This window comes from Calliphora vicina, chromosome 2, assembly GCF_958450345.1.
Source record: "Calliphora vicina chromosome 2, idCalVici1.1, whole genome shotgun sequence".
NCBI classification, from domain to species: domain Eukaryota; kingdom Metazoa; phylum Arthropoda; class Insecta; order Diptera; family Calliphoridae; genus Calliphora; species Calliphora vicina.
The window spans coordinates 58,552,172-58,570,660 of NC_088781.1; the positions used below are offsets into that span (position 1 = coordinate 58,552,172).

The 18,489-nt window shown below is 31.0% G+C and overlaps 1 protein-coding gene across 2 annotated transcripts; it reads right to left on the reverse strand.

Annotated features, from left to right (window-relative positions):
* Positions 1 to 4,200: 4,200 nt before the first annotated feature.
* Positions 4,201 to 14,484, reverse strand: LOC135951836 (sodium- and chloride-dependent glycine transporter 2-like). Of its 2 annotated transcripts, XM_065501571.1 has the most exons (10): positions 14,296 to 14,484; positions 11,543 to 11,677; positions 11,304 to 11,473; positions 11,157 to 11,245; positions 10,895 to 11,033; positions 10,381 to 10,708; positions 10,159 to 10,307; positions 9,276 to 9,404; positions 8,991 to 9,197; positions 4,201 to 4,585 (listed from the first exon to the last, which is right to left on the reverse strand). In XM_065501571.1, exons 1-10 carry the CDS (start codon positions 14,450 to 14,452, stop codon positions 4,295 to 4,297), a joined length of 1,794 nt encoding a protein of 597 aa, XP_065357643.1. In that variant the 5' UTR covers positions 14,453 to 14,484; the 3' UTR covers positions 4,201 to 4,294. The 2 variants fall into 2 exon arrangements, with proteins under 2 accessions (XP_065357643.1, XP_065357644.1); XM_065501572.1 differs by lacking the exon at positions 11,543 to 11,677.
* Positions 14,485 to 18,489: the final 4,005 nt, after the last annotated feature.

The window sequence follows — 18,489 nt, forward strand, 5'->3', positions numbered from 1 at the left end:
GCTTTGGCACACGACTAAAAACACTGATGACAAATCTAAAGTGAATTAGTAAACAAATAAATAAATAAAATAATTAATACATTTTCCTTTTTTTATTTGTAAATTTTTTTATGCGATTGGAATACTAACGGCCTCTCGTTCACATTTTGATTATTTTGTATTTATGTGATTATCACAAAACACTTGTTTTTCAAAACTACAACTGCAACGAGAATTTCTGCATACAATCGAAAGTACACATTGTAGAAATCAAGTGCATGATGAGTGAGCAAATATATGTTGTCGTCATCAGCATCATCATCATGGACATCGGTATCGACAACATTGCTATTGGGGATGCCAATTGTACGATAATAAATTATTACATTCGAGATTTAAAAATTAATATTGGGTATTTACATAATTTGAAAGTAAATTTTAATTAGGCTTAAGTTCATGTTTATACCCTTCACCTTCGTGAGAAGGGTATATATAAGTTTGTCATTCCGTTTGTAATTTCTACATTTTTCATTTCCGACCCTATAAAGTATATATATTCTGGATCCTTATAGATAGCGGAGTCGATTAAGCCATGTCCGTCTGTCTGTCTGTTGAAATCAGTTTTCTGAAGACCCCAGATATCTTCGGGATCCAAATCTTCAATAATGCTTTCGAGAATTTTGCTATTTAAAATCAGCAAAATCGGTCCACAAATGGCTGAGATATGAGGAAAAAATCAAGACAACCTCGATTTTTGACCTATTTTTTTTACCTATATCTGGATAACCAAGACATTAATATAGACAATATGGATATCTAATGATAGATATTTCAAAGACATTTGCAACGACGTATATTAGACCATAGTAAGTTGAACCTACAATGGGTCAAAATCGGGAAAAAAAAATTTTAAACCGAATTTTTTTAAAAAAAAAAAAAAATTGAAAAAACAAAAAAAAATATTTAAAATTTAAAAAAAAAAATTTTAAAATTTAAAAGAAAATTTTTTTTTAAATTTAAAAAAAAAAATTTTAAATTTAAAAAAAATTGGTGAAGGGTATATAAGATTCGGCACAGCCGAATATAGCACTCTTACTTGTTTATAATAAATTGGGTATTTACTTTTGTTTAAATAAGGACATCTACTCAGCAGTTAAACAAGTTATAGAAATTTAGACCCTTCGTCGTGACCTCCATTGAAATTTTCCGGCAAACATTTTCATAAAATACTTTAATCCTTAAATGTCTTTTCTTTAAAGTACTTTTTTTGATTTTCTCGAAATAAGGGTGAAGTTGAGAGGAGAGAGAGATCTTCCACAAAAATAATCCCCATCAAACCCCATCCCCATCAAATCACAATATAATTCTGATAATAAGAATTGGGTCGCTATTCTGTTCTAATCAAAAAGTCTCAATTTGTTGCTATTTGTTACTATTTGCTACCGGTACTTACTGCCGGTTATAGGACAGTCTCTATGTTGCCTGAGAATGGGTCCACTACTAAGAATGCACTATTAGCTGGTATTTGGTTGGATTGAGTTCTAGGAGCTGTCTTTTAGACTGACTATTGGGGCCATTTTTCATCCGCCTACAACACGTACATGTTAAAATAAGTAGTCACGTAGCTAATTATGTAACTAGTGGTGACCCAAAATTTTAGGTAAAATCATTAGTTCGAGATAAATAACACACCATATTAAAATCAAAATTTGATTTAAAAAATTTCATAAAATGTGGCTTAGTTTTCTTTTCACAATACTGATATTTATAACATTAAGTCGATGTTAGCATCCCTCGCAAATGTGCATTATATAATTGCTTTATTTTGTGCCATTTCCGTTATCAGCAATTAAAGAGGGATTTTTCTTAAATAATTTGCTTTTAAAGTTTAAATATAAATGTTATATTTAATGTATTTTTAGATGATGATTAGGACTTTAACTTGTTACTCCAAACACCCCCTGGTACGATTTATAATAACAAATGGTCACAGTTAATTAGAAGTGCGTTTGCATCTTATAGGTCCTTTTTTTGGGACTTGGAACATTTTCTGTTTCATATCAGAAATATACATATGTATAATAAATTTCAAAATTATCAAATATTTAATTAAAACATTTATGACTTACATTTTTTGGTTGAAATTTAATGAATAAATCAATAATTAAAACAAGTATTTGACTGAGATAATAATTTTGAAATATTTACAAAATAAAACAAGTAAGGAAGTATGGTCGGTCAAGCCCGACCATATAATGCCCTACACTAAGTAAAAGAGCAAAACATTTTTCTTTTAAAATTTCAATAATTTATATTTTTGAGTGATTATCGGAAGAGGGCCTTATATGGGAGCTATATTATGGACATATCACCATGAAATTAGGTCGTGCGATTTATGTCTATATTAAAGTTAACTATGCTGAATTTTGTGTCTATACCAACATTTTTAAGCGATTTATGCACGTTAAACTGATTTTCGGAAGCGGGTCTATATGGGAGCTGTGACTAATTATGGAGATATCGTAACAAAATTTGGTGACATGAATTTTGTATATATGAAACTTATTTGCAGTGGGAGATACATATATAAATTAAACATTTATGACCGATAAAGTCCAATTTCGGAAGGACATTTGTATGGGGGCTAGGAGAAATAATGGACAGATTTCAGACAGTTACAATAGTCTTGGTCCTTGGGCCGAAAAAATAATATTTTCCAAATTTGATCGAAATACCTTGAAAATTGCGACCTGTACTCTGCGCACAAGGTTTACATGGACAGCCAGCCAGCCGGCCAGACGGATGGACGGACATCGTTTAATCGACTCAGAAAGTGATTCTAAGTCCATCGGTATACTTTAAAGTGGGTGTTAGACTAATATTATTGGGCGTTACAAACATATGCACAAATTCAGATGAACTTAGGCACTTTAGCATATTTAGAGTTATTAAATATTAAACATTCCTGACTACTACTTTATTGGATATTGTATATTTGCTACATATAAAAATGTATTGTTTTAAAATAATTCCATTCAATGTCGGTTAACCTGTTTAACCGAAAAACCGGTTTTCTAAAAAGGCCAATTTTTGGTTAACCGCCAAACCGGTTTAAAAAGTCGGTTTTTTATAAACATTCCGGGAAGATATTTGTAGTAAGTAGTTTGGTCTACAATTCTTGTACTAGATGACCGATTTTTAATCTGATCAACATACAGATGTTTGGAATTCATTTTAGAATTTTGTAGGACCCAGAATTTATATACATCATTGCAAATGCAAAATTTTACCGTAATCCAATAACAAAATACACACAAAAACATTTACAATTTTGCATTTGCAATGATGCAATACCATTCGCACTTAATATTGAACTCCGCTACTGTTACGTTTTAACCTTTTCAAAACGTTGCTTTATTTCCTTTAATTAAATAGGATACTTTTGATTGCAAATAAAAGCCGTTTAGTAGTTTGAAAATTGTAACAACTCTTTATTTATTTAAAATGTACACAACAGAATTAAATAGTCACTCAGTGTTTTTTTATACACGTTTATAAATTCTCAGAAATACAGACACACTTTATAATGTACACGAATTCACTTGAAAAACACAGCACACTTTAAGGCACTCATTTGATGTTTATTTGAAAAGCGTCTCTGATAAACTCACTCACGACTGCAACCTCTGCAACTATTTATAACACTGCCATCTGCACTCTAAATTGCTCTTTAACTGTCAAAGCTCGTATATTCTAGAGCTTTCTAATACATACGCCATCTGTGGTGTATTTTCTACAATGTTCTTTAACTGAATATTCGAATTCGCAGCAAACAGCGTTGCAATACCTACGATCAATGGTCAACTGAAAGCTTCTATTCAATGTTAATAATGCTAACAGATATGTTACAGTTTGCTATTACAGCACTGCTATTTGAAAGCATTATGCAACTTTTGAATCAGCCGTTAAAATCGTTATATTTGAATTCAAGTACAATTTCGTAACAACACATATTTTGTTGCCGATAATTTTTGAATGCATGAATCTAGCAAAGGTAAAATTTACCACTGCTATGTATATTCTAGTAGTAGAAAATATAAAATTGCCGAATATAACACTCATAAATCAACGTACACAAGGTTGTCAGATTGTCAGGAACATGCTCAGAAATCCATTTATTGAACATTTTCTGACAATATTGTAAGAATATGACAACAGTTTTATTTATTCAATTACACTTTAGCTAGAATTAATTAAAAATTTTCTGAAATTGTTGTATAAAAATAATTTGACAGCTTCAAGAAATCATAACTTATTATATTGACGATATATCATTGTCGGTAATCTCATTTAGTTGATGAGTTATATCCATATTACACATGGCTTCTTCATAACACTGACGGTCCTCTTGTTCAACAGGATACCAATCGTTTGGTCTACAACTGCGTTGGAAACGAGTCTTAAATGAACCCATACCGTGGCGCATCGCATAGACAACATATACCGGTATTAATAGCCATGGAATAATAATAAAGATTAAAGCGAAGACTGCAATTACTATATTCGATGCCAAGTGTCCGAAAAAGGCTAAAACAAAGCCATATAACTGAAAAGAAAGTTTTAAAAAAATGTATTAACTACACTATGCAACAAATGAAGACTTTTGGAGAAACACAAGATCATGACAGTATAGGTTCGACTCTACTACCAAAGGGTAGTAAAACCCTATACTCAGTTTGTCCATTTTGGTGACCGATTTTTTTTTATGGGCCCCCAAAGTTTCTGAAAATCTGTGGGGCCTCTAAAAAAGGTGTCATCAGTTTTTGGTTAACAGCTAATTCAGACTTTGTGATACGGCTTAACTTTATATGGCAATAATATAGCTAATAGTCCGCCATATAAATTTTGTTAAAATTTGTTTCCAAAAAATAGCTTTATCGTGCATTTTTGTTGAAAAAATATAGGAAGACATTTTTTTTTTTAACTTTTTTTAGAATAACTTCCAGGGACTCCTAATTTTTCAATAACAATATTTTGCAAAGTTGTAGCTACGGTAAATTTGAATAACTCTTGTGAACATATCAATGTAATCCGAACATATCTAGGCATTCTAAATAGCTGTCAAAAATGACTTTGTAGCATAAAAATTTTAGTTTTTTACTATTTTTTGACTCTAAAACAAAAATTTGTTGTTAAAAATGTATGTTCGAGTGTATACTTCTCTATTGTGCTGGAATAACGAAGAATGGGCAAATCATTATCGATATGATCCGGGCGCATCACTGTATCCAATGTTGATCACGCAAGACCGGCTTGATGCAAGATATGAAAAAACATCAAAATTTTTGAAAGGGGGCAAGGTTTGTGGAGCTTCTGAAGAGTAAATATAAGCTTTTTATAAAAGTTTTTGATATCGGTGGAAACCTTATGACTTGGAGATTGACATTTTAGTGAAATGAATAAATTTTGTGTTTTTTCGGACGTATTTTACCTTAAAAACTAACTATATTATAAAATGTTGATTTTCCATCAAGAAAAATAAAAACTTTGAATTAATGTAAAATTTGAACAGTTATAGACATCACAATAAAATTTGGAAGTAATATAGATCTAAATGTTCTTAAGTCAATGGCATCACTAATGTTGCCATTCTTTGATTTCAAACATCGAAATTCCTAAAACGGGGAAAATGTGTTCCAAAAACTGAGCTTTTTAAGAAAATAGCCCACTTTGACATTATTTACAGTATGATAGTAAAAACGTTTTGTATGTATATAAACAATATATAGGGCTATACAAATATGACGAGCTTTTGAGGATCGGTGCTTTGCGTTTTTAGAATTTTTTACTCAAACCTAAAATTTTGTTTCAAAATTGGCCAAGTTTGGATAGGGCTGGGGGGTACAATGTCCGCTTAAGTTAGTCAAATTTTACTTTATACGTTTTTGCATTAAGTTCTCTTTCCAGATCATAAAAAATTTATATAGCAACGAAGAAAATTAGTTTTTTATAAAAGAAAAAATATGGGGACTTTTTTTGGAAAAAACTTAAAAAACAAACGCATACAAAGTTGAAATGTAAGGAGTGAGATCGAAAAATTCTTAACACACGTTTTTCATTACATTTTTTAACCCAAGTATTATTTGAATTTTTTTTTGATCAAGTTACCTTTGAAAAACATGTCAGTTATTATGTGTAATGTCAATTATATTAATTTTTTTGTTAATCTGATTAAAATGAGTGACCAGAAAAAAGTGCGTACTGAAATTATTAAATATTTTCAACAAAACCCAACTTGGTCTTACAAAAAGTTGGCCAAGCATACAAAGGTCTGCCGTCAAACTGTTTCCAATGTTATTAAACAGTACCGGGAGAACTTGTCAGTTGATAGAAAACCTGGTTCAGGTAGAAGGAATGGTCCACATGATGTTTCTAAAGCCAAAAAAATAGAACGCATTTTCAAAAGAGCTCCCAACACATCCGGTAGGAAAGCAGCCCGGTTAGCTCAGTGCTCGGACTATTTGGTACGAAAAGTTAAAGCTAATGCAGGTTTAAAAACATACAAGGCTCAAAAAGTTCCTGACAGGAACGCTACTAAAAATTTAGAGGCCAAAAACAGAGCACGGAAATTGAAGTCAAGTTTTATAAAAAAATATTCTTGCTGCATAATGGATGACGAAACGTATGTTCTGGCAGATTTTTCGCAACTTCCAGGTCAAAAATTTTATGTTGCTGATGCTCGAGGGAATGTTGAAGAAAAGCAGACAAAATTTCCCAGAAAGTTCTTGGTATGGCAAGCAATATGCAGTTGCGGCAAAAGAAGCCACTCATTTGTTACAACGGGCTCTATAAATACCGAAATTTACATCAAGGAATGTTTACAAAAAAGGCTGCTTCCATTCATAAGACTTCATAATGTGTCCACTTATTTTTGGCCTGACTTGGCATCCTGTCACTATGGCAAACAAGCCCTTGAGTGGTACAAGAACAATAATGTGGTATTTGTACCAAGAGAGGCAAATCCTCCAAACTGCCCGGAGCTAAGGCCAGTGGAGAGATATTGGGCTCTTGTTAAAAGAGAATTGAAGAGTACAAAAAAGGTGTCCAAAAGTGTGGTAGATTTTAAACGGAGATGGACTACATGTTCGAGCAAAGTGACAGAAAGCACTATAAAAACGTTAATGGAAGGGTTTCCGAAAAAGGTTCAAAATTTCATCACTAGTGATTAAAACTATAAAAATAATTTTTTTTGTAAATTGTAATAATAATTTCAATCAAATAAAAAAAAAATTAAAGCTGTAAGTTTAGTGGTTTCTTTTTTATAAACATATATGTATGTTAAGAATTTTTCGATCTCACTCCTTATATAAAAAGAAGCTTCAACTTTGGATGCATGTAACTTGTTATAGGGACGAAATAATTGTTATCAGGTTTATTTTATTTTCTTTAGAATTTTATCGCAAATATACGTCGTATATAAAAAACAAATTTCGACCTTTCGTAGGCCCATCATGTGTAAAATACAAATGAAAGATCGAGCAAAATTAAAAAAAAAAATTAAACTTAAATATCTCTTGAACTAAAAGAGATACCTACAGATAAAATCATATTTTTGTAGACCTTCTCAAGGACTATCTATATTTTAAATTTCAGCTTATTCGGATCATAAATGGCTTTTTGGCGATTTTTTTTTAAATGTGTGACATTGAGGGTCCACTCACTGATCCCCATTCCGAACACCTCAGCCGAGTAAATAATACAGCACAACATAGAAGTGTGGACTTGATCATACTATTTTGACAAAAAATCTTTGTTTTAGCGTAATAAAATAGTAAAAACGTAAATTTTTAGGTACAAAGTGATTTTTATGTGCTATTTAGAGTGACTAGACACGTTCAGAATGCATTGATTTGTTCTCAAGAGTTGTTCAACTTTACCGTAGCTACAAATTTGCTAAATATTGTTAGTGAAAAATTAGGAGACCCTGGAAGTTATTCTAAAAAAAGTAAAAAAAAAATGTTTCTTCCTATATTTTTTAAACAAAAGTGCACGAAAAAGCTATTTTTTGAAAACAAATTGTAACAAACTTTATTTGGCGGAATCTTAGCTATATTATTGCCATATAAAGTTAAGCTGTATCACAAAGTCTGAATTAGCTGTTAACCAAAAACTGATGACACCTTTTTTAGAGGCCCCACTGATTTTCAGAAACTTTGGGAGCCCATAAAAAAAAATCGGTCACCAAAATGGACAAACTGAGTATAGGGTTTTACTACCCTTTGGTAGTAGAGTCGAACCTATATAGTCATGATCGTGTGTTTTTTTCACTGTTGCACTGTGTTATCTTTAAACCTTAATTAAAACATCTTAAAAAATATTGTAAAAAGCTATATGACACAAGTAAGATCCTGGAATAAAAAGTGTCCGTTCTCCAAAACCTTACAATTCTATAACGCTGTGTGTAATTGTTTGAGTCATGGAAATATAACCATATACGGACACCACTAAGTTATAAAAGACCAAAAAAAAAATACACGTGTCTCCCAGTTTTACCCAAAGTCATGCACTTTTTTATGGGCCCCCAAAAATTTGGGGCCTCGGTGATAATTTTCTCAGGCTCCTATCTTGCAAACAGTTCGGAATTTTGAATTACTCTCTGAGGAAAAGTTGTAGCCCTTATCATAAAGAACAAAAATTGTGAACATATAAAATAAAAAAAAACTTTATGTCAAGATCAAAATCGCAAAAAACTTTAAAAAAATCGAAATAAATTGTTTTAAAGCTGCCTAAAAGTATGCTTTAGTTTATAATAATAAAAAAAAGTGTATGACTTTGGGCAAAACTCATGTTGCACAGTGTAATAGATAGTTAGTTGACAATAAGGAATATTGCTGTAACGAAATGCTTCACAAACTAACTTGTTTTGAGGTGAAAACTCTTTTGGAAACTCTTTTGGAATACAATTTTAACTTAAAATACACAATTAATTTTTAAATGTTTCCACAAATTACCAGAATCATTAACATTCCCAAAGGTGCCACAAATCGTAGAAAATTTATTTTCCATGTGGAAAATCGCTCATTTATCATAAATTCTATGTCCCGTTGAAAACGTTCACGTCCATAAATCCACAATACAATCAAGAGTAGTACTAAATTAATAAGTGTTTGTGTGATGTAAGTATCGGTCAAGAGAACCACGAAATATATAACGCCATGCTATTAGGAGAGAGAGACAAATTAGATATTAAAAGAGTTTATAAGGTTGAATTTAAAACGATTAAAGATCATACTTACATTTGAGGTGAAATATAAAGAAATGGCTGCTGTGGCGGCTATGAGACCCATGCAAACTTCTGCTTTACGTTCTCTCAAGGCCGCAAACTCATCGAAAATGGTAGTCAATATTGTAAACAATTGCGTGATCTGGAAGTAGACCGATATGTCACAAGTAAGAGTGTTGTATTCGCTTGTGCCGAATCCACACTCTATATTTTTCAAATATAGGGTAGGATAGGGTACAGGCAATTATGAACCGATACTCACAAAAGTTGTTAGAAAGATTTTGGTTCATATAAAACTAGTTTATGTCCCATTTCATCACGATATTAATTTTTATAAGACAATTATGAAGACAATTAGAAAATGACATTTCTGAGTGTGACCTTGTATGGGGACTAGGGACATGTGTAGACCCATTTTGGCCTTCCTAATTTGTGAAATTTGTATCAGGATTGTCGCATAATCAACATATTTATGACTGCTCAAACAGTCATAAATATGTATGGGGGCTAGGTGAAATCATGGAGCGATATTGTCTATCAATACCAAACAATAATTATGGACAATTTCAGCCAGATATCATCTTTCGCTTGGGCCTTGTCGTCAATTTCATAAGCAGCCAAAATATATATACTTTTGTGAGTCTGCGATGAATATTTCGATGTGTTATAAACGGAATGACCAAATCATTATACCTCCATCATTTTTTGATAGTGGATATAAAAACATAGTATATATTGTGATTAAGATTAACTCTGAATGTCTTTAAATTTTTAATATTGGCGTGACCGGATTAGTGGGTGTGGCACCTCCCATACAAAATAAATATTTAATTTCGATGCGTGCGCTAAGCATTTAATTAAACATGTTAAATAGTATAAATATTGTAATAACTCACAATTAAAAGCATGCCAGATAAAAATAGCATAAAATAGTATAATATTGTCCACAAGTTGGCCCACTCCATATGGGACATAACACTAGCTGGTGATAAATATAAAACCCAAAGATATTCCACATCCGAAAAGTATTTGAAGTTTGTTAATTCTGTAAATTTAAATTACACACATTTAAAATACACACTGAATATGCGAAATTAATTACAATTTCGAAAACTTACCACTAAAATGTTGTCTCGTTAAATTGGACAACAAGTCCAAACCAATAACTATAAGCATCTGCCCGAGACCAATGAACCAACTCTGTTTCATAATATTCGTTTTAAATTTATTAAAACTGGAGAGTGTTATGAAGATACCCCAGCCGGGTCCAAAAGCGGTTAGTCCATAAACAGGTATGGAGGCAAAACCATTTGTTATATCTGACCAAGTAAGTGTGAAAAATCTGGCATAAACAGCACCAGAGTTATGTAAAAAGCTGAAGCGTATTATTAACAATACCAAAAGACCGAGTAATATCCAAACAGTGTAACGGATAATTTGACCGAACTGTAAAACGAAATAGGATTAGATGATGTACTAAATTTGAGAAAAGACATACATATATTGCTATTCATTCAATTTACATATTTTAACTTCAGTTTTTGAACTTTTCCATCAAATCGGTTATAAACGAACATGTTATTTTAACAAAATATTGTTTTTCAATAAGTTTTGAATTTAAATCACACTTACTCTCTCTGTATTGAAGAATTTATAAAAAATTATAATCGCAACGGTCCACACTATAATGGCACATACAAGCAATTGCCATGACATGAAGAACTTTGCAAAACTTCCATATTTAAATAGATTTATATCATTAAAAAGAGTTCTGTAAATGAAATAAAGTTAAAAATACTAATATTTTTGGGCGTTACAAACATCAGCACAAACACATAGTACCCTGCCCACTATGGTGGTGTAGGGTATACAAAATATCGAACCCGGAACTTACTTAAAATACAACACAGAAGGTATATGATGATTATAAAAGATGTTCTTATACGTATGGTCTGTCTCGTTTTGTACATACAAATTACAAACCTAGAAATATGAAAAATTAATTATTTCAACGAAATTAAATACTTTAAAAAAAAATTACATTTATCTTCTCCCGTTCCGTTAGTTTATGGGTCCAATTCTTCAGACCTTCACAGCCCCAAGGCAAAGTTGGTTGCATGGAGGCAAACATGTAGACTAGAGGTACCATGGCAAAAATACTATAATAGGATACAACACAAATATTTAGGGCCAGCGAAACATAACCAATGCCTGGAATGAAAAATTTAAAACGTTATAGGTTCGAAACATTTATTTGTTTTTAGATAAAATGAAAAAAACCTTTAAAGATTGGCGTTAAACGAAATGCTGAGATGTATCCACTGCTGGAAAATTGACCCAAAAATGATTTTATCACAATAAATGGTATTATATAGATACATAAACTTATTAAATAGATGGGCACATAGGAAATAACTGTAATAGAAATATAGGTAATTGAGTAATATGTGAAACATTTTTCAAATTATTTAACATAAAATGCCATTAAGATGAATTGATTAATGGGGAGATTTATGTTTACTAGCATAACCCGGTGCACTTCGCTACCCCTACCCTAGTAAAATTAAAAAAAAAATTAATGGATTTCTGATAAAACCTAACTACACATACAAAATATTGAGAATCCCTCAATTACAGTTCACTTGATATTCGAAAATAACTAACTAATTTGGTATGGGAGATACCACTCCACTGCTCTGATCCCTTTTAAACCTTTTATGTAAATATCAAGCTTTACTTTAACTTTCCTTTATAAGGGAGATATCATTCCTACTAAGCCGATCATGCTTAGCTAAACTGCGAACAGTAATCAGGAATAAGTTCGTTTTTAGCTAACCTCCGTAGAATGGTAATAAATTGGTTGATACAGAGTTTAAATTCTTTTAGAATTATAGTTCTCCATATATTCAAAATTAATTATTTACTTTCTCCCACGCCCACTAATGCAATCCCGACCATTTTCAGCCAATCTATGTAAAATGGTAAGCAGACAAAGTTTGAAGAACCTTGCAATTATTACTTTGTATGGGAGGTGACAGACCTCCTTTTCCGACCCCTCCCATTTTGATTTCCCAGATATTCGAAATCTGTATGGGAGGCGCTACGCCTCTAATCTAATTTCGTCTATATTAAGCTAAACTCCGCATAATAATAAGAAATTAATTCGTAAAAAGTTTAAACACTTTTAAAATTATAGTTCTCCAAATATTCGAAATTAAATATTTACTTTGTATTGGGAGTGCCACGCCCACTATTTCAATCCCGAAAATTGTCAATGAAACTATGCAAAATGATAAAGGAGCTATTTAGACAAAATTTATAAAATCTTGCAATTATATTTCACAAAATATTTAGAAATAACAATTTACTTTGTATGGGAGGTGACTCACCATTTGTACCCGTCCCATTTTTGATTACACTTCATGCAGTGATAAGAAATTGATTCGTATGAAGTTTGAAAACCTTCACTATTATAGTTCTGCTCATATTATAAAATAACTATTTACTTATGTACAATTACATATTTACCCCATATGCATAAACAATTTTAAATGGAAATTTTGTTTTATAAATCTTTGATAAATTTAAAAACTGTTAGAAAATAAAAAAAACACCTTCAAAATATATTTTTTTAAGTGACTTTAAATTTCTAAAGTCTTCTTCTTTGTTTTCTATAACAACTCTCACTTAAAACAGAGCGAATTCAATACTGTTTAATTGTTTCTCTTATTTATTTACAACAACAAACGGGACAATCACACATTGCTTTGTTTACTTTTTAGCTTTAGCTTTTTAGTTAAGCAAGTAGTCAATGTATCCCTTAAAGACAGTAATTGTCACAAATGTCTTATCACTTGGCTGACTCCATTTTATATATTTTGGTCATTTGACACGAGTGTGCACTTTGTAGTGCAGAGAGAAGACAATTGGTTACTTTATGCATCCCAAGTAATCTAGCGTGAAGACAATTGTCACTTAAGTGTCTCTAATTAATCGAGAGTGTAGTCACTTTAAACGTTTTGTGAGTAATTCGTACAAACTGGTTTTGTTACAAATTGTGTTAATATAATTCTCATACAGTTTATTTTTATTTTTGCTTAAGTATACTGATATCGCATGTAACATAGCATGAAGTCATTAGTCACTTTAGTGTCTCTTAGTAACCTATGGTGAAGTCACTTCAAACTTTTTTTTGTACTGCAGTTTATTTTACCCACCAGAAGCGTTGACTACCTTCGATCAGCTATCCGATAGTCACATTGTAATCAAAAGGGTCAATTGACCCCCTGCTTAGGACATGCACGTGTTAAAATAACTAGTCAAGTAGCTGATCAAGTAACCAGTTACAAAGCTAGCAAGGTAACTGACGCTATGTAACCAGTTTGTGAATCCAATGCGTTGCCTACTTTGGACCAGCTATTAGACAGTCCCATTGTAATCAAAAAGAGACAATTGACCCCCTGCCTAGGACATGCCCGTGTTAAAATGACTAGTCACGTGGCTATTGAAGTAACTAGCTCCCACCCTAAATGATGGGTAAAATCACTAGTTCGGTACTGTCTCCTAGAACTGCTGGGAAGGTTCACATGTACACGTTTTTGCATATGTGTTAGTAACATCTTTAAACGCTTATAACTCCTAAAAAACTGAACCGATTTCAATTAAATATATATTCTGCACATCTATGACCAAATCCCTTTAAAATGGTATATTTTTTGTTCAAATTGAATGTATAATGTGAGCGTAAAAGGGGTCTAAAGAAATCGACTTGCCTATTAATATTATGATATTAAATATTAACATAAATCAGCCACGCTCCACTCTCCACTACCCATTCTTCATGCTTTATTGTATAGCCATCGTCAACGCAAAAATAAATCTAAACAAGAGATCGCGAGTTCAGTTCCCAACTGAGTAATTAATTGTTTTCTTCAAATTTTGTGTTGTTGTTATTGTTTCCGATTAATTGTCCTTATACTTATTCACTGTTATTATCAACATTAGCTTATTTTTATTTATTATTTTACACTTACCACTCAATTGCATTAAATAGAACCATGTAAACACATCCAAACGAAAAGCCAAACCCAGACCAGCATAGACAAAATCATAGGGATTGGCCCAATAACCACGTTTAGTGTCGGGTATAAAGGGAGTGCGGCCACTCTCATAAGATGTTTCATACACCATTTTCAAGTCACTAACGTATTATGGAAATCTTAACAGAAATATACAATATATAAACAATTTTATTTTTGTTTTGTTTCTTTTCTTCAGCTTTTATCTACAAAATTGTTTTGTGTGAACTTGACATTGAATTTCAAAATTATGACCACCAAAATTAAGAAAACAAAAACATTTAATAATTAAATCAAACCTTTTATACGCATGTCCGAAAAATGTACGAGAGTAATATTTCGGAAAAAACTCACTTGTTGATATTAATATTTAGGGAAGAGAACATTATATAGTCATCCGTATTTAGTATTAAAAAAATATTTTTTTTTTGTTAATTTTTTAGCTTTAGTTTTAAATTACTTGTTGTAATTAGTAGAAACAACTGAAAAGTAACGATATATTTCGAATAAAAAACACAATTTTGCGATGCAATTTGAATACTAACGACACAAAATACACACAGCCAATCAAACGGACACATTGTTTTATTTTGTCTCATCTCTCTCTCGTTTAATAATAAATTATAAACCGGTGTGCTTCGCTAACCACAATGTCTGCTAAAAATCTATATCTGTAATACAGATTCTGTATATATAAAAATGAATTTGTGTTTGTATGTTTGTACCTTATAGAAGACTAAACCGCTGAACCGATTTCCTTGTAATTTTCAATTAACAGGAATGAACATTATTATTATCGAATATATGACGAACTGGAATAGTTAGAACCTCAAAAATCTTCCTAGAAACATTAGTGCAGGGGAGTAGATGATAATTGAAAGAGAGAAATCAAAATTACACATACTTTGGTGGCCAGCTAATTAGGGACAACATAGTTTGCTATATTCCATGTGATTCTCAATTAATTTTTCAAATATATATGCAAAAGGACTGTTTAACACTCAAGTGTATTTTATTTAGCTGTGTCAATTCATACATATTCACCACAAGAACGAACATGCGATAATTCTACAACTTGTCTGTCTGTATGTCTGTCCGTCTTTTGAAATCAATTTTCTGAAGACCCCAGATATCTTCGGGATCCAAATCTTCAATAATTCAGACATGCTTTCGAGAAGTTTCCTATTTAAAATCAGCAAAATTGGTTCATAAGTGGCTGAGATATGAGGAAAAAACCAGGACAACCTCGATTTTTTACCTATTTTTGACCTATATCTGGATTACTAAGTCATTAATATAGACAATATGGATATGTAATGATAGATATTTCAAAGACCTTTGCAACGACGTATATAAGACCATAGTAAGTTGGACCTACAATGGGTCAAAATCGGAAAAAATATTTTTTAACCCGAATTTTTTTTTAACCAAAAAAAAAATTTATAAAAACAAAAAAAAATTTTTTAAATATAAAAAAACTAATTTTAAAAAAACAAATTTAAATTTAAAAATTTTAAAATAATTCGAAAAAAAAATAAAAATTCTTACCTAAAAATATTTAAAATTTGTATTTTGAAGTATAATTTGGTGAAGCCATATATAGTTCCCTTACTTGTTTATTATTGGTATACATCGAGATCATCGAATCAGCTTACATTTTAATAATTTTTTGTTCTCATAGCTCTCTTAATTATGTTATCATTGAATAGTACTTCAAAATATCTTTAACATGATATACACTTAACCAGCTGTCCCGGCAAACGTTGTTCTGCCATAGCTCACACAAAGCTTGAAGACTACCGGTATAATTGTAATCCAGATATGGAATAATACATTTTTAGTTTGTATGGGAGATGCCATACCCATTGTGCCTATATTGGTCAATTGTGAATCTAAACCATCCAAACACACACAGCAAATTTCATCGAAATCAGCCCAGCCGTTAAGGAGGAGTTCAGTTACTAACACACGTACAGAAGAATTATATATGGGGCATTTCATGTCAAGTGAACCAACTTTTGAAATCGATGTCTTCCGATCGGGATGAAATTTGCACCAAGGTTAGCTCTATTGGATAGTAACTCAGACACAATTTTTCAACAACATCGGTCGAGAACTCTCTGAGTTATAGGGGGTAAAATTTTGACAATTTGGTCAAACAGGGGTTTTTTCTTATCCATGTAACTTATTACCTATTGTTCTTAGCAAAATGTGTCCCAAATAGTATAGATAGCTATTTCTTCGATCTTTCGAAAAAAAATATTTAAAAAAAAAAATAAAAAATTTTTAATATTTTTTTTCCGAAATCAAAAACTTTTTTGACTTTTTTTTAAAATGGGTCCTTTTTTTTTTTTTTTTCTTAAAATAAAGTTTAGATATTTTCCTTGAACACCTACTTGGTCGCTTAGTGGGATGCGAGTGGGATATCTATCAAAATAAATATTTTGTAACTCAAAACATAAAATTTTTGACTTTTTTTGCAAAATCAAAAACTTTGTTGACTTTTTTTTTTCAAAATGGACCCTTTTTTAATCTTTTTTTTTAGGTCAAACAAAAGCTTAGATATTATCCTTGAAGACCCTTTAGGTCGCTTAGTGGGATGCGAGTGGGATATCTATCAAAATAAATATTTTTTAACTCAAGACTTACAATTTTTGACTTTTTTTTTTTGCAAATACGATTTTTTTTCCAAATGGGCCCTTTTTTTAAAATTTTTTTTGTAGTCAAAAGAAAGCTTAGGTCCATTCCTTTAAGATATTTTTAGTCCCTTAGTGGGATGCGAGTGGGATATCTATCAAAATAAATATTTTGTAACGCAAGACATACAATTTTTTAATTTTTTTTTGCAAAATCAAAATTTTTTTCCAATATGGGCCCTTTTTTAATTTTTTTTTTTGCTCAAAAGAAAGCCTAGGTCCATTCCTTTAAGATATTTTTAGTCCCTTAGTGGGATGCGAGTGGGATATCTATCAAAATAAATGTTTTAACACAAAAATTGTATGTCTTGAGTTACAAAACATTTATTTTGATATATATCCCACTCGCATCCCACTAAGCGATCAAAACCATCTTAAAGGAATAGGCCTAAGCTTTCTTTATAGCAAAAAAAAAAATTACAAAAAGGGCCCATTTTAAAAAAAAGTCAAAAAAGTTTTTGATTTTGCCAAAAAATCAAAAATTGTATATCTTGAGTTACAAAATATTTATTTTGATAGATATCCCACTCGTATCCCACTAAGGGACCTAAAATATCTTAAAGGAATGGACCTAAGCTTTCTTTTGACTAAAAAAAAATTTTTAAAAAAGGGCCCATTTTGAAAAAAAATTCGAATTTGCAAAAAAAAAGTCAATAATTGAATGTCTTGAGTTACAAAATATTTATTTTGATAGATATCCCACTCGCATCCCACTAAGGGACTAAAAATATCTTAAAGGAATGGACCTAGGCTTTCTTTTGACTACAAAAAAAATTTTAAAAAAAGGGCCCATTTGGAAAAAAAATCGTATTTGCAAAAAAAAAAGTCAAAAATTGTAAGTCTTGAGTTAAAAAATATTTATTTTGATAGATATCCCACTCGCATCCCACTAAGCGACCTAAAGGGTCTTCAAGGATAATATCTAAGCTTTTGTTTGACCTAAAAAAAAAGATTAAAAAAGGGTCCATTTTGAAAAAAAAAGTCAACAAAGTTTTTGATTTTGCAAAAAATTTTTAAAAAAAAGTCCCATATTGGAAAAAAATTTAGATTTTGCAAAAAAAAAATTAAAAAATTGTTACAAAATATTTATTTTGATAGATATCCCACTCGCATCCCACTAAGGGACTAAAAATATCTTAAAGGAATGGACCTAGGCTTTCTTTTGAGCAAAAAAAAAAATTAAAAAAGGGCCCATATTGGAAAAAAAAATTGATTTTGCAAAAAAAAATTAAAAAATTGTATGTCTTGCGTTACAAAATATTTATTTTGATAGATATCCCACTCGCATCCCACTAAGGGACTAAAAATATCTTAAAGGAATGGACCTAAGCTTTCTTTTGACTACAAAAAAAATTTTAAAAAAAGGGCCCATTTGGAAAAAAAATCGTATTTGCAAAAAAAAAAGTCAAAAATTGTAAGTCTTGAGTTAAAAAATATTTATTTTGATAGATAT

Coding starts and splice junctions, on each gene's coding strand:
- LOC135951836 (XM_065501571.1), bottom strand. CDS start 14,452: ATGGTGTATGAAACATCTTATGAGAGTGGCCGCACTCCCTTTATACCC. Junction 11,034..11,156: donor CCTTCTGTGTTGTATTTTAA/GTAAGTTCCGGG, acceptor TTTCATTTACAG/AACTCTTTTTAATGATATAA. Junction 4,586..8,990: donor TGGGAATGTTAATGATTCTG/GTAATTTGTGGA, acceptor CTTTCTTTTCAG/TTATATGGCTTTGTTTTAGC.